This window comes from Ptiloglossa arizonensis, chromosome 8, assembly GCF_051014685.1.
Source record: "Ptiloglossa arizonensis isolate GNS036 chromosome 8, iyPtiAriz1_principal, whole genome shotgun sequence".
Taxonomy (NCBI): Eukaryota; Metazoa; Arthropoda; class Insecta; order Hymenoptera; family Colletidae; genus Ptiloglossa; species Ptiloglossa arizonensis.
Window position 1 is genome coordinate 1,861,710 of NC_135055.1, and position 22,295 is coordinate 1,884,004.

Below are 22,295 nucleotides of genomic sequence, written 5' to 3' on the forward strand. Positions count from 1 at the left end.
CGTGGCATTTACGTAGACAATTTAACACAACGAGTACATGTGTTTTTTTTTCTCTTTCGTGCTGTACAGCGCTGTATGCTCTCGGACGACGAAGAACACCGGCAGTTGTTTGATCTCATTCAGAAAATGTTAGAATACGAACCAGCCCAGAGGATAGTACTGAAGGACGCACTGGCGCATCCGTTCTTTGACGCGTTACCAGCGAATCAGAGATTGCCAGACCTTCGAGCAGCTGGTGACTCTCAACAATCCCATGAACGATCGCACTCTCTCTCTCGATGAAGCTAGGAAAGGGACCGACTTCCGTGCTGGACAGACACTCCACTAACGACACTACTGCTCTACGTTACTATACTTGCATCCTTAGGTCTCACAAGACTGTGTCTTGTCCGCGATAACGAGATCCGATGACGTCAGTCGAGACTTAACGAGATATAATATTGAATGAGTAAAAGAACCAAGAGTCTCGAAATTTTGTGGGTTAGATGATATGATCGAATCCGACGTTTAACCATGTCAGTTAAAATATCAAGTAATCGTATTGTTTACCACAACGTGAAATAAAAGCAGTAGTGCAATTGGTGCTGTGGAACTCGGACACTTAATCGAGTATGTTATATGACGGATCGTTAAGATCTGCGTGTCAGAGTGACATCGGCATATTCTCATCTCCGATTACGCACGTCAAAATTTAATAGATAGCTGAATTACTGACGAGATCCCTTGTTACTGGCGCGCAAAGGCCAGTGTGTCTGCTCAGCGTAGCGTAACAGTGTCCCAATACTGTAAACATTTTCTAAATGCTCTTCTGTACATTTTATTCTTTAATTTTATTACGGATGTTACTATGCAACAAAGTTTGGAGGAAAGCAAGGTCGCAGTTTATACTCTGTTTGTTATAGATTGATGACCACGACGTGTCTAGTAGTAAGAATCAGATTAGTGATAAGGCAGTAAATATATGCGTACGTGTTGAGATAATTAAGATAACTAAGGAGAGAAAGTGAGAGCGAGAAAGGGAGGGAGTGTGTGCGAAAAACTTTAGGAACGCCAATTCATTGTCGTAATCATACGTATGTTAATGTTCTCAAAAACCGTAAGAGGATACGTGATTATTTTATTTTAGAAAACGCAAATGTACTTTTTTTGACATTTGGATAAAGCTACTGTGAATTAGTTTATGGTTCGGCGTATATCAGAATTTTTGTTGTATTGTCTCGTGTTGTTGCAGACAATCATGTGTGTTTCCTGTTTCACCAATCCTTGCAAAATCTATAGAAGGGTGAGGCGATTTTATTCTCTTTCCAAATACCCACGGATTAGCTTTACGCGTATATCGCATATCTTTTTAAAAAGCGCAAGCTTACGTACGTACGAACGCGCATCTGCTTTTATTTTCTCAAATAGGGAACGCAACCTTCAAATCACGAAGCTCTACCATTCGTGTACGTCTTGTTTGCTTTTTAACTCTTATAAATACGACATGAAGGAGGTTCAAATGATCCGGCTGCTCGTACAAAGAAGAAAATATGCCTGAGCGCTGAGAAAATGCCGTTTCGAGTAGCAATAAAACACATTTCTTTCAAATAATCGTCGCAAATTTATTATTACATTAACCAGTAAATTAAACTTCATCCCAATAATTTAAAACGATCGATGATTCATACAATCTGAAATATACATCTTTTCTGCTCGAAATAGATGCTTTTCGTACATACACATACACATTCGTACTGGATTTATAGTCATCTATATATATATATATATATATAGACATATATATATATATATATATATGAAGCCTGCTCAACAGGCTCTTACAATACCATGCCAAAAAGAAAAAAAAGAGGCATTAGACACTGAGAGTACTCGACGCACTCAAATTTTATCAAAGCTTCCTCGTGTGACGATAATAATCAAAATTATATTTCGGGCCAACTGTATACTGGTGGTACCGATGGTTTGTAACTTGTATCGTACAGCTGCGCCTTGATGAACTCCTTGTAATCTTTAGGCTGTGGATGAACACTTGCAAAGTCTGCACAAAAAGAAATTTTAGTTCGTAAAGCAGCAATCAACGATGTGCCAATCGCACAATAAAAGTCACAAATTCTTACTGTTTTCGTAAGCGTACTCCATAACGGCGATAGCTATCGTTAACGAACACTTCTGAATATCTTGTAACGGTGGATACAAGTTTCCATGGTCCAAATCTTCTTGCGAAACCATATCGGCCAAGGTTTTAGCGGAAACAAGGAATGTGTCTTCGGGAATTGTACGCATACCAGCGCACATAACGCCTAGCGCGACCCCAGGGAAGATATAACTGTTATTTCCTTGGCCAGGATAGTAAGTTTTGCCATTGTATGTTACCGGTGGGAACGGTGATCCACTGGCAAATATACATTTTCCCTATGGACAGTAAAATTCGTTATGCATTATTCTGGACAAGTAGACTTTAAACATTTCCTAGTGTCGCTTTAGTTTCGTCGGAGATCTGAGAATGATTCGATTTTGTCAATTCGCTTTACATTCTTAGATCCCTCGTAACATCAAAGGATTAGAAACGGATTTTCTATTTGGAAAGCTCGGTTGTAAACTCTTGGTAATTGACTGTTTCTAGATTGTCGTTCACCTTTGTAGCGATGTATGCTTCCTCAGCGGTACATTCCGCTTTGCTCGTTGGGTTACTGAGAGCAAAAATGACGGGCCTCTCGTTATTTTTTTCCATTTCCTCCAATATTTCAGTTGTAAATGCACCGCCAACCGCAGCTGCACCGATGAGAACAGTGGGTTTTGCGGTCTTCACCACTTCCAGTAAAGAACTTATTGGTTTGTCGTTGCGAGCAAATTTCAGTTTGTGTTCCGTCAGCCCTCCCGATGGACGATTCTTCACTATTAAACCTTTCGAGTCTACCAACCAGATCTTACTCTTAGCTTCCTCTTCACTGACACCTTCGCTCATCATCGTCATAAGACACAACCATGCGATACCTAACGAAGCCTAGAAAGTACAGATGGTGTAATATTTACTTAATCGCATAATTCTGCGCACTTAAAAGTATTTTTTGTTCATTCGTTATCCTGTGGCATAGCCCAAAGGTAAGATTATCTTAACAATATCTCAGGTGTTTCGGTTATGTCATACGTGTACTTGTATACCTCGAGTCTTTGCAGTTTATGAAGTGGGACGAATTGTTATAATAGTTTAGTCTGTGTATATGTGTAAATATTGAAGAACTTAAATCGGGATTCGATCAGAGTTTTTTGGATGTTCAACTTTTAAACTCCTCATAGTTTATTAAGTGTTATTTACCTCTCCAGCACCCTGGAAAACGATCACGTTGTCCCCAAGTTTCGTATTCGTGACGCGTAGAGATGCCAATAATCCAGCAACAGCAACAGAAGCAGTTCCTTGGATGTCATCATTGAAAGTACAATAGTGATCGCGGTATTTAAGCAATAAATTGAATGCATTTGCATTTCCAAAATCTTCAAATTGAATTAAAGTATTGTGCCCGTATCGTTTAACGACAGCGGTCATAAATTCTTCCAAAAATTCATCGTATTCTGGTCCTGTGACACGCTTATGTTTGTGACCAATGTACAGAGGATCGTCTAACAAACTCTAGAACAGAAAATAGTATTTAAACTTTCAAAAGCAAATAGAGCAATACAATAATCTCTACTAATTTCTTAGTTCTTACTATTACTTTAATATTTCCTTTATTTTCAAGACAGTTTAAGAGAGAAGGTAACTAGAGGTTTCAAATTTTTACTGTACTCTCGTGTTTAATTTTCCAAAGATGTCAAAAAGCTATTTTCAGTAGATATCGAATAAAAATTAATCACTTTACGTGTAATATCAGAAGAGGAGAGGTGACAGTTGTCAATTTTGTATAAACAAACAAGTCTTTTGAACGATATTACTAGTTAATAGAATATTCATTTAAGCTATCTTTATTTACTGAAAATATAAAATCTTTGAGATTTGCTTCTCTCAAACAATAGACTTTAAGCACTATGTTTAATTTAATTTGTCTTACAGCTTTGGGTGTTAAATAAAATATTTAAAAATGTAAAATAATGTACAAAATAATATTGCAAAACGTATATACTTTAACTATGTGTATAATAAAAAAATGTCCCAACAACCGAAGATAAATTCATATGTAAAGTTATTCTAAAGTTCAATGTATAATATTATGTAAACTCGAATCAAAACAATTCAGAATACATTTACCATACCTGGGTATTTGTACCAGTGTCCAGAGTAATAGGCAAGCATTGGCTGGGCTTAATGCCAGCCAATGCAGTGTACAGAGACAATTTTCCAACAGGTATTCCCATTCCATAAGCGCCTAAATCACCCAGACCCAGTATTCTTTCACCATCCGTGACAACGATGGCTCGTACATCGTGTTCAGGCCAATTTTTCAGAATATCGTATACGTACCCTTTGTCGTGTATACTTATAAACATACCACGTGGTCGACGATATATCAGACCAAATTTCTGACAGGCCAGACCCACTGTAGGTGTATACACCAGGGGCATCATTTTTTCCACATTATCCGCGAGCAAGCGGTAGAAAAGCTTTTCATTTCTATCCTGCAAAATGTGAAATAGTATCTATTAGAACTAGTAGAACATCAAACATTTGTAAATTAAAATTCCAGGGACATGTAAATAAGTCGAAGGGTCGTACGTTTCTGAACAATTTGGAGGAATATGTATACAGTGCAGTCATAGCTTTTACCGAATATAAACGATATAGAATGAGTTTCAAGCTATTGAATAAATAACTTCAATTGTAATCAGTTAACTGTAATTATCAGAAGCAATGTGTTTTTCAATCCAAGTTGTCGATCTATCGAAGTAGAAGCATGTGGTAACCATTTGAAAACTTTAAGACGATTTTAAAATACATAGGATAACATATATCAATGAAAAAAGTCATTTATTGATACAGATTGAAGATTTCAAAATGTAATAAATAAAAGAAAAGTATCTATACCTTTAAAATGAAACGTTAATAGACATTTCTGATTAGTGAATAAAAAGTGCATATAAATTGGTACATACAAGTAGACCTATAAGGTAGATATATTTTGAGAGGTCATCAGGGTAGCGATCTATATTCAAGCGGCAGAGTTCCAATTGTTCTTCTTGAGTTTTCACAACTACTGGCAGGAGACCATGTATACCCAAAGTTTGCCTTTCCTGAATGGTAAATGCCATTCCCTAAAATAAAAAAAAAAACACATTTTTTCTCAGTGTACTTACGAGAATGTCTTGCATTAGAGGAAGGAATTATAAACGAAATTATTAAATATAAAGTAACGTAAACGAGACAGAAAATATATTTGTTTCCTCAAATAAATTGATCACAAATAATACATTTTCCCGTTTTCGGTGATACTACAAATGCAATAAGAAGATATGATTTACACGATGATCGTCACCTTGGCAAGCATTATTTCATTCCTCAATGAAATAGGTTAATGGAAACGTTCTCGTTGATTGGTAGTGAACGTGAGCGAAAGGCGATCAGTTGTTCTTTGACTCGACTTTACATCATAGATCGATAAATTACTTCTGTTCATCCCTTTCAAGTCGAGACATTTTCCATCTTACATTAAATGAGCTAAATTTAGTCGAATAAGTATCTAACATTGAATAAATTTTTCTTTACTTCTTCTATACTTCGAAAATGACAAATAAACCTAGTACTTATTTTTTAAATAACTACTATTTTTAGATAATTTTCTTTCTACTTCTTTCGTTTCTTGAATTACTTCTTTCATTTGAAAAATATTACTTTTTTATTCAGGACATTCAGTTGACGTTGAAACTGACGTTGAATTAATAACACATACTTGACGTGAAACAGCAAGAAATTAAAAAGTAAAATGACAGATCATACCAAAAAAAATTGTGAATAAAGACGAACATACGTATTCGAATTAATAAATGCCCCCAGAGTTTAAACTTTCATGTTCCATATCCATTTTATTCAAGGACCTATTTACTTACAAGCAAAATGCTTGAGGCACTTAAAACGATAGAAGCATCTTGATTAACGGAGAAGAGAACCTTCCAACTGCATAGTAATATCCTTCATAAATCATTTTAATTCAGATAGCCAACAAAAATTCGTTAACAAATTACATAAGGTATAAAGATATTAATCAATAAACTAAAAAAAAAAAAATACTGTTATTCTAGACTTCTATCTCGTGTACCTTTCAGAGAATGAATTGAATTAATTCAATCTCATTGAATTTACATTCTACATATTTTTAAAAGTAGCTTTCTCCTGCACTTTAATATACAAAAAAGTGAAAGACCTTTAAATCACTCATTTTTTTCACTTCTATTCGATATCTAATCTATCTAATCCATTATGATATCACATCGATATATGCTCGTAGTTAGGTAAAGATTTTTTATCGATTTATATTACTCGTTATAAAATGTGCAAATAGGAATTTATCATATTACATACTAAAAATAATTAAATGCTAAAATAAACACTATAGATTAAATTTTCAGCTGTGATGTGCTATAAGTGATCGGTTAATATATAAGTAGGGTGTATCGATTATCGTCACCACTCTAAATCCGCCACTTTTAATGTTAAAAAAAAAAGGATGATAAAGAAGTATTATTCTTCAATACGAAACATATTTATCATACCATTTACCCCTTAGAAACAAACAATGTTCTTTTAATACACTGGTTCGTATCATTAATAGGAATGAACTGCTGTTATTAATTTATATTCTTGGTAAAATGCAATGAATATTTTTCTTGCTTGGAATTGAATACAAAGCAAGCGTATTAATCTGAAGTCGTCTGGAAATTAACAAGAGTATCTCTAACGAATTATTAATAAAATTCAGATTATATGTATAATCGGTATTTTATCACTGTCATGAAAAAGACAATACGTATTCTTGTCCTGTTTACGTCGCTATAGATAGATTACATAATGGCGTTTAATGATTTTCATTTATCGAAACTGTTGAATATTTTTCGATAATGACAAATAATAATTTACATAATAATTACAAACGAATAATATATCAAGTAGAATTCAAAGCTTACGAATTTTATAATTCTCAAATTGAATTCTTTTGTTTAGTCCTTGATTAAAATTCTATTACACACGGAACTTTGTCATTTACGGATATATATAGTATAATGTATTGTAATACGTTAGGTATATATAAAATATAGTATATGTGTATATGCTCTAATATATGCACAATCTTAAATAAAACGTAATTATAAATAAAATTTTCTTTCTGAAATGAGGAAAATGACGTACTTATGTTAATATATATGGCATTTTAATTAAAGTAGATTAGATTACGTATAAATCCTTTGAATAGGCAATACGTGGGCTATAAGATTATGTACATAGCTACAACGCTAATACATGAAAAACAATCCTCGTTTATAATTTGTGTATTAGCTAGATGCGTTTAAAAAACCTTTACTTGAAAGTTAATATTGCTTACTGATACAATGGAGTAGCATTGACGCGACCGTGAATAAAAATAAATAAAGATAAATATATTTTGATAACGAAGTAATCGACTTGAGAGTCAAAGCTTTGCTAAATTTGAATACATCATATTCTTTGGAGAAAAAAAGAAGAGAAAATTCACCTGCTGTATTGATTCGAGAACAAAAATTCTATATAATAAGAAAAATTTTAATCAAATTATTATTAAATATCTTTATAGTATTGTTGGTGAAGAGATTTACAGATTGTTGATAATTTATCGAAAATAAAATACACGATGAAATTTTTAAATAAAAAATATATATTTTTGGGTATAAAACATATATAAAATAATATGAGAGTTACATATATATCAAAGATTTGAGTAAAATAAGGAATATAAATTAACCAACGCTAAGAACCTCTATTTCTTATTAAATTACGATTGAAATGAACTAGATATTCACGTTATATTAAATATTAATCCTAAATAAATGAATATAAGTAACTTTTTAAACAACATTCTATATAGATATATCAGTATATTGGTTTGTCAGATTATTTTTATTTTAAAAAAAATAAGATTAAAGAAGGAATAAAGAATTATTCATAATTATCTAACTAGTCAGAACACGATACGAAGCGAACCATCTACAATAAACGTGTTAACAGCATTAGTCATTTTTTATTTGCAGAACAAACGATATGCCATGATATAGTTTTTGCAGGGAATGAAACGATAATTTAAATGACAAACAATATACCGAGACAATTATTCAAATTGCTTTGATTATTCCATGAATTGTATTGATTTACGGTCGACGAACCGTACGTTGATGCATTTGCTTCGATGCATTGAAAGGAATTTGCTAAACATTATGCATTCAGAGTGCAGCATAATGTGCATCTATTAATTAAGCATACCATTGACTTAAAACTGTCTATATCGTTTCTTATCGCGACTAAAGAATTCTTGTCATCGTTGGTGGCTATAAATGATTCAATATCGTGATCTCACATCATTGATTATCGAATAGTTCTATTAATTTTTGTAAAATTAACGATTCTTGGATATACCTTCATAAAAGTAAAATGCATATTTAATCTTTTGGATGCTGTAAGCACTTATAAGCAGCGCATGTGTTTTTATTTTTTCAATAATTGACGTTTGTTTAACGCGTATATACTTATTAAGCATGATCATATTTTATCCTTTTATATTACGCGCATACATAACTTATTTAATAGCAGTCATTGACGCACCCTTTAAAAAAAGTGTGAATATGAAGAGCGTAGTTTGTCGTTTAGTACTCATTTGAATTTCTTTTTAAAAGATGAGAAGACATTTAATCCCATTCAATAAAATTGATATTCGTAGAACCTGAGCTACTGTAAAAAATATAATACTGTATTCCCTCGTTAAGTAATCAAATTATTTTCGTCGCTAATTAATTAAATTGTTTCCCCAAAAACTAAACCAAAATCATCCCCCACTTCTTCTTTCGATTATTCGCTAATCAAAATGTACAATTGTTTCAAAATTAGGGACTCAAACATAATCCTTCTAATTTTACTTGTAATTTTTGTTCTCATCGACTGTCTTCACATTTTTGATCTTGTAAAATTAATTGAACCAACAATACGGGAACGATAAGAATCAGGAAAAAATGAAGGAAAGTAACTATAATTTAATATACATGAATTCATTATAGTTACATCACGCCACAAGAAGACTTTGCGCCTCGTATTTTTGCAACATGCAAATATCTTTAGGAACGATTTACCTGCAATCATTTTTCATCCGATCACTGAGATATTACTACTGTTTAAGATTGATAAGCATTCACAGTGATATTTAGCAAATAATGAAAGTGTTCATGCTATTAAATATATTTAATTTGTATCGATTTGGAGAAAAATCATATTCATACAAAATATTAAACAAATTTGGGAATATGTTTAATATTTGTTTTTATGAAAAGATAAAAGTACGTCTAGAATAAACCCCATGAAACAAAAATAAATATAAAATATTATATGGATACAAAAAATCAGTAGGTACTTGCAAATTTTTAAAAATACTTAACCTCGACTTTAGTAAAGAGTAAAATATTATTAAATATCTGTCAATGTTGTAGGATTATAACGATCAAATTTAGAAGTTCGGTGTTAAATATGAAATAATATATGATACAAGTTGCAAGTACACACACACACACACACACACACAAAATAAAATGACAGTAGGTATAATTGTACAGACTTAATTTTACATATGTATATAATAAGTTCAGTTTTGCACACAGAATCTTCAAACTATTTGTCTAGTTGATTATTTGTTAAGCTTCAAAAATTTTATTACATTCGTTACGATCAATCGTTCGAAAACTTGTTCAATTACGACAAAAGATTTAAAGTGTATTCGTTAAAAAAATTCTTTTCGTAACGTATCGACGTGTTTATATTACACCATAATCGGCATTTTTTGTAATTAAGCCTCCTTTTTAGTGGCATTATTATTTACAAACGACTCATGTTGGGCAATGTGCGCCCTTGTAACTGAATTTAACTAGATAGAAAGGTCCAAGCATTTGTCGAAGGTAGTATTTTTCTTCGGAGGTCGTTGGTAATGTTTGGAACATCATAGTAACTAGTAGAACTGTGGATGAAAGTAATTGACATTTATAAATTGTTCAAATTATGATAGGGGGCAGCGAGAGACAAGCGTTTCAGCTTCTATCTGTTCATTTCTGTCTTTGGACATTCAATGGTTTTCAAACTCTATCGTATATTAATAATAGAATTTTAATAATAATGAAAAATAACCCTTTGTTAATAATATTTTTCACTTGTCGAGCTTTACTGAAATTTCTAAAATTATAAATTTAGCTTCTTAATTTAAATTTAAATATCGTAAAGACACTTTGTTATTATTAAAATAGAAAGCGACTCTCGTCGCTTAGTTAAAATACTTCTGTGCGCAAAACGAGCTAATTACGAACAAATAAAGTTTCATAATATAGGCAATGTTCCTTGATATCAAAAGTACAAAATTTTGGATCAATTGTGATATTCGTTTTCGAATTTTATTTGAACAATGTTTTCAAATGATCAATTCCCTGTAAAGGCACTTCTGCATTATCGGATTTTGTATTATCATCTGACCTAATTAAACAAAACAATGCTTATTAAAATAAAAGTTATAGGGGTACTTATAGTTGAGAGCCTTAACAAATATTTTCCCACTTTCGTTATGTTGAGAGTTGGGCGATAGGAAGATAAAATTTACAAGAAACATTAATTACTGCTTTAAGGATATTCTAAGATTACAAATTATGCCTATTTTACGATAAGTTTTTTTCCAGACATTTTTAAGTAGTTGATTGTAAAAAGATATCATCTGTATATGCACAGATTTAGATACATACTTTATGAAAAATATTACAATTACAAGTTTAAAACTTTAACTATGGATTTCCAATATGCGTATATTCAAAACAGCCTATCCTCGTACTCTGAAAATTAGTGGTTTTTACAAAAAATCTTTTTTTTTATAATTTTCACGAAAAATACAATTTTAGTAAAAATATTAAAAAATTTGAGTAGTTGTACATGAAACATTCAAATACAACCACAGAGGCAATTTTTAAATTAAAAATATTCTTAAAACAGTAATTAATGAATTGTGCAAACTTTATTACAAAACTTTTGCAGTGATAATATCTACAAAAAGGCAAGCTATGCAGTCTAGCATTACTTAGCTGTTATAAAATCTCAACCACATTCTTATACAATAAGTACCTCTATACTTGTACGCGAAGCGCATCTGTTGCATTGTGTTGACAAGTGGGTGGACAGTTAGCAACAAGTAAAATTAGAATTGAAAATTTTCCATTTAGGGAGAAAGATACACGATTACGTGTAAGGTTTAGTATGAGTCACAGATGGTGTTACGTTCCATAAGTGGAGATCCTTCTTCTTGGATCGCTTACCTCGATAGTTGCACAAACTTTTCATCCTGTTTCCCTGCAACTACCAAGATCTCACTACAACCATTACGAATTTGACATTACACCAACCCAATAAGGTTGACCTTCAAAGAGGTCAATCAGAGGAGATATTAGAGTTTCCTTAATCTTTATTTTTATAAATTATCAATATAATTAGAGTAACGTCGCGACGTACTTACGTATCAGTAAACAGATAACCGCAATATTTCCGCAATTAAGGAACAGCAGACATGTAAGAAGACAGTCCAAAGGCGGGACGTGGTGTGTTTATGATGTAATCGCTTAGTCTCTCTCCTTGAAACTAATCGCCTATCAAATTACCATGCACGCGCTATCAGGAGGCAGGAATTTTGTTCGATTTACCTTACTTCGAGTCATCGAAATTTTTAAAAACCGTCGCGAACCTTTGTTCGAAACACTACAATTTTGTTCAAACGGTCGCTGAAACCCTACTTGCCCTCGTTTAAAGAACGATATTGGGTAATAATTTTGTCAGTCGCGTTACGCAACAATCGTTAAAATCATTCTTGTACTGTTTCTTTCTTCGGTGCTACGATTGCGTGTACAGTTCAGAGGTGATTAAAATAAGTGCTTGTTAACGATATTTCGAAAGGAATTGTCGGTATAATGTTTGAATCTCTACGCGAGATTCTGGGGTGAGCCATAGGGTTCATCATAATTTTCCTACCAGGAGATTAGAAACAAAGGTCCTAATACCTAATTGAGCAATGCAGTGTCAGGATTCTCTCTCAAACTGTATCATTCTTTGTCTCTGAATCTTTTGCACGCGTACCTCCAATAACGCACTCTAACACATGCATCTTAAGAATCAGAACCCTCGGGCGTTTCAGATACTGTTATCTTTACTTTCTCGAAGCCACGTGAAATAGCGTCATTATGTTAATAACGCTGTCGCTATCACGCTGAACATAAAAACGAAGAATTGAACACGAACCTGAAAAGCTAACGTGGATCAATATCGGTGTTCTGCGCGGAGAAAGATCCACGCAGAGTGGTGAAAGAGCTTTGAATTATCACTTGATTACTTTTGTACACATTTTACATTTTAGATGCACTTTGCAGTATTAGACACTTAAGCAGATTAAAACTCCTGGAGAAAAGTACTCGATAACGCTTGGAAATAGAAAAAGCAATAATGGACGTGCAACCAATATAAAGAAACGTTAAAATCGACGCAGGAAAATATTTAAATAAAATTCGTTAAATGTTTAATTCGTATATCATTGGACACGTTTTCAAAATAAAATAACCACCACTGGCTTGGCGTCTTCTGCTGTAATAATAATAATTAAATGTTATCTACGATACATTTAATGAACTATATGACACTTAGTTGTTACTGCAGTAGACTATGATTGATAACGGTATACTACAATGCATAAGAAAGTGTTCTATGAACCGTGTATCACTTTATCAGAAGCTTGTGTATTGGCCAGCAACCCCTTTCAAAGTCAAGAACCCATTGATCTACACTCGTAGCCATAACTTTAACTTCTAGGGCTCTAGTTCAATCACAAGTGTATATCCTCTTAAAGCAAACCTTTCCTCGAACCAAATCACAGAAGGACTACCGAATCACAATCACAATGGCAACTCTACACCTATCCACTACACTCTTGGCCCTCTCCACGTATCCCAAACCAATATACACCCAAACTATCTACCAAACGTTGTTAAACTTTTCCGCGGATATCAGCCGAAACAGAGACGGTCAAAACTCCACGAAAACACTATTTTTTTCAACTACTCTTCGAATATCTCAAAGAAATTCCGATGAGCACTACCACAAAGGCGTGTAGCGTGTTCACGGTGCGACAGTGATCGAAAAAGAATAGTGGGTTTGAACGAAAAAAGAATAATCGATACCCTTCCATCCAGAGCGAGCAGAGGCTCAGGGATACGGTGCGTTCTGTGTAGATCCGGTACGAGGTCCCACCAGTCCGTGTCCATCATTTGGTCCTTTCAACTCTTGATTTTGAGCTCCATGTCAAACAATCGGCCGTAGGAACGGTTGCCAGGGTCCTCGACTTCTAGCAACGCTACCGACCCTTCACCTACCGCGATCAATACGCAGCCCTAGGAGTTCTTGAGTGCAAAGTAAGCCACAACCTACTGCGAGAGAAGCGTGAGTGCATTGCACTGCAGCGGTACTTTGCGTATCGCGCGTGATCTGACTGCGTCCTTGAGAGGAAAGAGAGCCAGAGACCGAAAAAGGGAGAGTGGGGGGGATACTGATTTATTTTCGTCGGGTCTTTTGCGAACGTTGGGTACGTAGATGCAACAGAGCGGTTAGCTCGTTATGTGACGTAAGATATTGTACAATAACCGGAAGGAGAGCTGGAGGAGACAAACATTGTTATGCGATCTGCGTTTCTTTCTTTCTTTCTGTCTTTCTCTCTCTCTCTCTCTCTCTCTCTCTCTCTCTCTCTCTCTCTCTCTCCTATTGTCTGTACTGTACAAGGTGTATTACGCAGTTAGGTGGGGTGAATCTTCTGTTCGAAGATAGACAAAATTGAACGGTTCAAGATTTTGATATTTCTTTTTTTCATAAATGCAACGATGCATTTGGAGAAGTACTTAAGGTGTTCGTTATGCGATGATCGAAGATGGTAATGACAGAGAGTGAGTCATGGGAAAAATTCAAGTTGAACAATGTGTAACGTTTTCACACTACTCTCGATGGAATCCTAAGTCCAAGTTCGGGGGTCTGTGTTTGCTTCTGATACTAATGGTGACGCGATTAGTTCGACAGTGTTCTTTGTTGTTTGTTTCTCCTAGTTCAGACGGTGTCATTTGTTCCTATTGTGTTGATAAATAGTTTTCCTTGAAAGGGAACTTTTACGATTGTCTTGTGCGTGTCGTTAGAATCTGAATCACTAGTTTATTGAACTTTGAAAAGGTGATCGCAGAAACGGGGGAAAAGAAAATGATAGGGATATCTATCACAGTGCAATATTCTTTACAATACGAGTACCTTATTCTGAGTCATTGGGGTTCAAGTCTGAAGCTCAAATTTCTTGTCAAGAATGACGAAATGTTCGATTCGCAGAAATCACGGATTACAGGTGGTGTCACAATTTATCCTGCTAAGAACATATGTCAATCGTAAAATTCCAAAGAAATTTCGTAATAGTGAATGCATCATTTGGTGCATACTTTGCACAGTCATCGACGGGAATATTACCGCAGTCTAATCTCTATTCAGACGCTGCCTAAATAATACATTTAAAAAATGAGAAACGAATAAAATACATTTTATATAGAGAAACATAATTTTTTATACTGGTCATATAATTTTCCTAAACTGAAGTTCAATTACATTTTACTTCAAGATTACTGTTCGCTTGATAGATTTTGTATAATGCATAATGGCGTTCTATTCTTGTGTAAATAATACATGCAACTCGAGAAACTGCAGTTTTTATGTTCGACTAATGTTTTTTCTGCATACTAACTGAAAGCAGTATGTATCTTCATTATGTGCTCATAAAAGCTTGATAATGTTATTTTTAAAATAATTAATGTGACCTTGAAATCTTTTGAAAAATTGTCGAGTCATTGTACTTCATTTCTCGATTGACTGCCATTTGTGTTGGATACGTGTTTAAAGTGTGTTTCGTGTTGTAATATTTAATAACATCAATATAATGGTCTTCCAAATTGGTAATATAAAATTCTTTGATGGTAGTACAGTTACTATAATTAGTACTAGTATTATTAGTACATAATAATAGTACGGTATAATTATATACGGATAATATAGTACAGAATTCTAGTAAACTATTACTGCATACTACTATACGCGTGCTATATCATAAGGTCAGTATAGTGTTAGTACTTAGAGCAATTTAATAGGAGTAGTACTAGTATTAATATTTACAGTATAGTTATAACAGTATATTAAAATTATGTAGTAATTATCTAGTAGTAAATACATTATACCAACACTAGTAGTTTTATAATGGCAAACACACTATACTAGTGCTAGTAACTATCGAATAGTAATTGTTACAATAATATTAGTGATTATCCAATTGTGACAATGGCATACTATAGCTATTTCTTAAGCAATATCGGCAGTATCCTAGTGCCCACTAGTAGTTTTCTAATAGTAGCAATAATATACCAGTGACAGGACTAATAGCAGACTGGAAATGTTAGTAGTTAATACTGCGTGCTAATACTATCAGTAGTATAACAATAGCATATATTAATACCAGCAGTGATCTGATAATACTAATAGCTTGTTAATATTAATAGTAGCTTGACAATAGCAATAGTAAACCCCAAATACGGTAAAAAGTAAATAAATTACTATTACCAAAGACTCGTGATAGCTATCAAAATATATTGAGATTCAATATACGTGCGCAAGTAGATTTTGCAGTCAAGCAACATTTCATTTTAATGAAGAATTCAAGAAATTGATTGGGTGTGTAAAAAAAAAAGGATCAATTATTATTTTACGTGACTTCCAGTAGGAATTTGTTCGAAATACGTTTCAGTTGTCATTCAGATAATCGATTTTGCATATCTTTTAAAAAACGCGATCAACGTAACGATACCCGATTGCATACGCAAAACGTATATTTTCGTGTTTCGTTATCATGTTATCATGACACTACTTTGGTTCCGTACTTAAATTGCTGTGCCATGAAAACGAATTTTACGGAACTAGGATGACTATAGGGCTCGCTGGACGCAACGGAACGAATATTCTGTTTTAAAATGCTTTTCCTGCATTTTTTCTGCATTCGCACGATTCTGAATATAACATTCCCTATACTTCTCCTCGTTACGCATAAAATCCATTAAAGATATCTCGATAAAGCATTCGTTTCATTTATTTCATTATCAATAAGAAAATTATTGCAAACTAAAAATATTATCGAAATTGGCGCTTGTGCCCGATTTCAAAAATTTCTTATTTGTCTAATGCGTTAAAAATAGAATGTTACACCTTGAAAAAAAAAGAATCTATCATTTAATTGCATTTGACGCATCGTGTATCGTAATGGAAAATTACCAGTCTCCCGACTCCCGAGACAATACTTGCATTTAAATGCGAAGTTTGCAGTTAAAAATAAGAGTATTATCTAAAAAGTCTTTTCATTGATTTCCGTAAGAGTGTGGCTGTTCGATATCTACGAGCGGCCCATAGAAACGGTGATAGTAAACACGATAATAAATAACTAACCGCAATATTACTTCGTATATATTGTTCAAACATTGTTTCGCGTTAATGTACCGCTGACGTTTATTCGAAACGACAGAAATTGTCGAGCACTGAGCACGTCGATATTAGACGACGAACTGTCAGTGCATATACCGGTGCCACGGACCACGCTACATCGTACTTCACACGTAATATAGACGTACCTTATTTAACTGTGGATTCTTTAGATGATCGAGGCCTCGAAGCAGACCCGAACACACAGCATCTCCATGACCCCTCTGGCCTAGCTGATCCCTCCCGAGACTCGACATGCTCGAAGGTTCCTCGTCGCAGACTGAATGACTACTGCCTCGGATCCTGCAAACGACCAGCAAAGTTTAAAGCTGACGAGGAGTAATGTCGATACAGTAGAACGCATTAATGTCGAGCAAAGGTGAGGTTAGGGCGTGGGGTTAAGCTTCGGTAACGTATCAAACTCTATGAGGCAATCTCTGATTCCGTACACTTTATGTCTAAAAGATTGTAACCACAATTTCATTTATCGGAATCGTACCCGATTAATGAATCTTTGCTGGAAAATAATTTTTTGACCAAATAATTCCTTGGGTTGGCGAGCACTAGACTGATTTCAGAATATTTCCCCATTGACACTTACTAAATTAACACTTATCGAATATTAGTGTCTTACGTCCACGGAAGTACCAATTTTATCGGTATTCGTACCCAAGTGGTAATGAAAGCCAGGGGAGCAACGTGAGCTTATTACGTTACTAAACGTGTACCAAGAGCGCAGTCGCGCGTGGTCGCCCATTGAGCGAGGATCATTCGATTTCTATTGTTTGACCGTGAACAGTACCATGCGTAGCGGATAGATTGATTTTTGAAATGATTGCTTTCGTTAATCTATATCTCGCGTATAACACGATAACGATAACAGCCAGATTAAAAATACATTCATTTCAAGGCATTCTTTATCTTACAGAAAATTCAAAAAATCAACGAAAAACTGGTCGCGCTGTTGTAACGATATTATGTAAATAATACATTCTTTCCAAATGAAAGTAACGACAAGAACAATTGTAGAGAATTAGAAGCATGATCGATTCGTTCGGCTCATTCTTATAACGCAACGGTCACAGCTATTACGTGGTGATTCCATGTACTGTAGGTTCACAAATGCTCGATGTTGCACAATTGTCTAAGAATTATGCAAGCTATAGTTTTAACAATCGACGATTAAACTCGAGTATTTGCGCATTTATCGTCACGTCTATTCTTTGTTCACAGTACGGCAGGCAATATTGATCGTGCAAACATTGAATCGAATAAATCGATGCGAATTAAATATTTTTATGGACTTGGCTAGGTCGCGTACGAGAATTATTATTTCGAAATATTATCGTCGGTGAATTACAATTACTCGCTTTACAATGTACTCGAACGTACATTGTAAAGAGACAATTAATAATGGCACAAAAATTTTCCGTTGCATCATTATTCCAATACGTGAAAATTCAAAGTCCACTCTACCTATCGTGCAACTGATCACGCTGGCAAGTGTCAGGTTCAAGGTCTTTGGTAGTACAACGCATGCAACTCGACTGACGGAGAAAGCCAATAAAGTGACACTCAGCCCGTTTCAAAAAACTTATTGAAGACATGTTCGCCATTTCCGTAAACGATCGCTTTTAGGCAATCTCACATCTCTCGATAACTGTTGTGCCCATCGCTATGATGGGGGTTAAACTGTCCTCGGATGACCGTCACGTCATATCGATAAGTAGCGTAAATGTTCACGTGACATTTGTCGTAGAACGATAAAATAACTAAAATCACTTTACATATGACTGTATATACTTAGATACGCTTCGTCAACAATTTTTACACGTTCGAACCAATTCGAAATCAATTCCTCACTATCGTTATAAAATAAAAAATTACTCGATAATAAATTTATTCGATCGTATTATTCAGTTTAATTTAGTAAATACATATATAAAATAATATGACGTAGACGTTGATTGTAACAACAGAAATTTATCTTACTACAAAAGAATAATTTTCTGAAAATTTACACTTTGCTCGTACATTTGTAAATTTTAATAGTGTCGAGTTAATTGACATTAATGTCGCGTCAAATTATTTCAAATTTATGTTTTTATTCTTGATACGAGATTATCGGTTACAATTAGCAAAAGAGGATACGATAGTCAAATTTATCGTACTGTTTTAAGCAATAGTAATTGACTAAGTAAAACTGGTGGTACTCTTTGCACATGTCGTACGATGATACGTGGTGCTTATAGGTCAGCAACCTGTTATCGCGTGATTTGAAATCGAAATAAATGTGATAACGTAGGAAAATTTTGTCTCCGTTATTGAACGTGGAAAACCTTGAAATTCCTTGCGAATAAATAAACAATGAAAAATGTAAACATTTACGGTAATAAAACATATTTGTTTAGCGATATAAAATCATAGTAGGTATTTATCAGGTATTGTGTATAATTTGACAACAATAACGTAGTAACAGTGGAAATATATACCAGTTTACATTGTTGGATTAAAATCTGTTGTCATTCAATAAACTGCAGACAGAAAAATATCTCACTAATTGATGAGTCATGCGTCTCTTACTATATCGCTCAACAAAGATACAACAACATAAACAAATCGTCACTTTAGTTGTGTTTAGAAAATTGTGGATATTCATTGATTAATATTAAACAAACATTTATGTTCTGTAAAGGAACATAATCGCTTGTACATTTTTATCCATGGAAATTAAACGAATCGTCCGATAAAAGTGAAAAAACAAATAAATAGAAATGGAAATGTGCTCGGTAAGCGAACGACTATGTGCATTTTAACTTACACAATAAGTTTATATAATGACAATACGGAAATAAACATTTCCAGGGAGGTAGCAATTTCTGTGTCATTGAATTAATCGGACTATAATTTTTGTGTTATTTCGAAAGAAAGGACCGAAATATATTTTAAGTTATCTGTTGTTTTCTTCGTTAATCTTTAAACAAATAATTCGAAGTTAGTGTTTTAACAATTTGGCAGTAAACATTACACGATAACATTTCCAACAACATACGCCAGAAGGGCAACGTACATCTACTTGTCGTATCTTTGTTTTGTCTGAAATGTCGACAGCGAGACATTTCGATTTATCGCTTTTTTCCAACAGATTGTAGACACGTACAATAAAACCTTCACGAGCGTATCTATTCATTGGGTAAATTCTATCACGAGTAAAGGGAACCACGCCACAAAGATTGCACATACTAACTTACATTAATTTATCAATTTTCTAAGCGTTTACTGGGTACCATTGCGCAGTGATGAAAATATTGCAACGATTCGTATGAAATTACAAATTCGTTTGCGCCCGGTATTATGTCCTTGAATAGATTGCCTTAACGTTGTAAATTTCAAATCTTGTCTTGGAAATTTTTAATTTCACCACTTACGCTTTGCGAGTTCGTAGTACGGGCATACTATCCTTTGAATGCGGACTACCCATTGGAAATTAAAATGATTCGATCGATAATTCAACGATAAATCTCAACGAAAACAACTGTTCATTTCTTTGAGGAATAAAATTCGATTAGACAAAAAAGTACACTTGGCTAGTTTCGCGCAGAGAAACAAGAACGTTTTCCTCCACACAACTATTATACTTTCGTTAGGTAAAATCGATCCTTCCGAACACGACCAGATCGCAAACGTAACTGACGTGCATACGACAAAGAACGTGTATACGTGCTGTCCATTCCTTGCAACTTCCTCGATGGTAGAAATCGGCCTTAAGACCGAAGTTTTTGGGGCAGAAAGGCGATTAAAATCTCAAGGAAAGCCATGGAATTATGCAATATTCCGATCTACTATAAAAACAGGACGTTCGGATTTAATCATGGAAGTTATTACACGGTGCTCTAATATATAACGCAGACATAGATATTTCTTTTTGCATCAATGTGAAAATTGAACGCTTTCGTATTGTAAAATTATTTCTACAGTAAGGACGCACATTACCTGATAGTATGAAGGTACATTCTTATAATTCGTACGATTGGAGGGACAATTTGCAACTTTTATTTATTTATGATTGACAGTTCATTCGTGACGTCTGGAAGTTTGTTCTCAAGGATATTATGGCTATAGAATCACTTGGATGAACGGATAAAAATGAAAACTGTTTACACGTCTTGTTATCGTGTATGGTTGTTTTTAATAGCACGAGAGGAACGTGGACCTCGCGTTTATCTTAAAAAATAATTAAGTGCTCCATTAATTAAATTAAACGATCAATTTTAATTACGTCAAATTGATAGTATAAAAATGTTAATAGACAATCGTTGTGTACATCTATAAGTGTACACATGTATGAAATACAAATTGAGGAATTCGAAAAAAGAAAGGTTAAATTAAAAAGAGGTTGATACGTCGCACGAAGAGGTTCAAGTGGTTCATTTTGTATAATTATACTGATGTATTATTTTCGGGGGTTGACACTTATTGCATCAATAAATGTTTATATAGTCATTGTGGGATTTGTAGCGGTATTGCTCGCATTATCGAGTTTCCTTGTCACGCAATTAAGATTAAAATGGAAAAAAAAGATACACACGATGATAATTACGTTCGACATCACGCGATACAAATGTAGCTATACCATTTTGTTTTTACTTATTCAGATATGTAACGAAATATTTTCCGCGTAAATTATTTATACAATGGTACGTCGAATCGTGTTACTCACTGTACAAGAGGAGATGTAACATCGTCGAGGCAATTGATGGATTTTGCGTACTTAAATCTGCAGAAAAGTTAATCCGTTGATTTTTACATTTCTTCGAGTTAATTAATTAATTTACCGAAGATTCTCCTTGCTTGAGATTTTTATGCAACGAACAAATCCTTTCGCCATGGATAACCTGGCATTCGTTCTTGACAGCAACAAATTTTTGTTTTTCGTTCATCGATTTTCATCAATAGAGAACAACTGCGAATGAGAAAAATGTTTATTTGTTTCGTAGACGAGAGAATATGTATTTGTTAAAATTTGAAACTATATAAATACGGATTTTTGCAAATGTTCCAACGTTTAAATATGTATTTGTGTAGTTGGTTCTGAAATATTACCGTGCCATTGACCCTCGTCCCTCAAAGTGTAAATAAAGCAAAACTCTTTTTGAAATAATTTTAAAACCTTTTCATCATTGAAAGAACGTAAATTATATTGAATAATACGAATGTATAACTCAAAATTGTCCACTAAACAAACATTTCAGCCTTGGTGTACGTGTTGCTTTTGTTTGTTATTGGATATAATTTTCATAACGACGAGAATGTATACTTGTAAAAAAAATGGTTGAACATATGTTCTTAAATGAGCATATAAATTTATTAAATTTGTTTATTATTGGAACTCGATAATAATGTGTATAATATGGCTACAAGCGTGTAGGCACGCAGCCAGGTATTTATTTTAGGAAATGGTAAGCGTAGAACATTAATAAAGAAGGGAAAATATAGTTGTTGATGTATTATACATAATTAT

At 33.8% G+C, this 22,295-nt stretch overlaps 2 protein-coding genes across 13 annotated transcripts in view; one reads left to right on the plus strand and one right to left on the minus strand.

The window, feature by feature from the left end:
* Positions 1-1,590, plus strand: part of Doa (CDC like kinase darkener of apricot) — a 40,684-nt gene extending 39,094 nt beyond the window's left edge. For all 10 annotated transcript variants that reach the window (XM_076317388.1, XM_076317386.1, XM_076317387.1 and 7 more), the window contains one exon: positions 70-1,590. In XM_076317388.1, the coding sequence (XP_076173503.1) occupies positions 70-282 (213 nt within the window). In that variant the 3' untranslated portion in view covers positions 283-1,590. The remainder of the gene's footprint in view (positions 1-69) is intronic.
* On the minus strand, positions 1,578-20,450 carry Men (NADP-dependent malic enzyme). 3 transcript variants are annotated; one of them, XM_076317395.1, is made up of 8 exons: positions 18,251-18,405; positions 16,924-17,077; positions 5,086-5,244; positions 4,249-4,611; positions 3,317-3,628; positions 2,636-3,004; positions 2,118-2,412; positions 1,578-2,038 (listed from the first exon to the last, which is right to left on the minus strand). In XM_076317395.1, exons 1-8 carry the CDS (start codon positions 18,388-18,390, stop codon positions 1,923-1,925), a joined length of 1,908 nt encoding a protein of 635 aa, XP_076173510.1. In that variant the 5' UTR covers positions 18,391-18,405; the 3' UTR covers positions 1,578-1,922. The 3 variants fall into 3 exon arrangements, with proteins under 3 accessions (XP_076173510.1, XP_076173511.1, XP_076173512.1); XM_076317396.1 differs by lacking the exon at positions 18,251-18,405 and adding an exon at positions 17,274-17,380 and having other exon boundaries at positions 1,579-2,038; XM_076317397.1 differs by lacking the exon at positions 18,251-18,405 and adding an exon at positions 20,203-20,450 and having other exon boundaries at positions 1,580-2,038.
* Between the last annotated feature and the right edge of the window lie 1,845 nt (positions 20,451-22,295).

What these genes read in the sequence shown, in the direction of transcription:
- Men (XM_076317395.1), bottom strand. Translation starts at nt 18,390, where the DNA reads ATGGCGAACATGTCTTCAATAAGTTTTTTGAAACGGGCTGAGTGTCAC. An exon ending in AGAATCCACAGTTAAATAAG is followed by an intron (nt 5,245 to 16,923) that starts GTACGTCTATAT and finishes TTTTTATTTTAG; the next exon opens with GGAATGGCATTTACCATTCA. An exon ending in ACACTGGTACAAATACCCAG is followed by an intron (nt 3,629 to 4,248) that starts GTATGGTAAATG and finishes TTTCTGTTCTAG; the next exon opens with AGTTTGTTAGACGATCCTCT.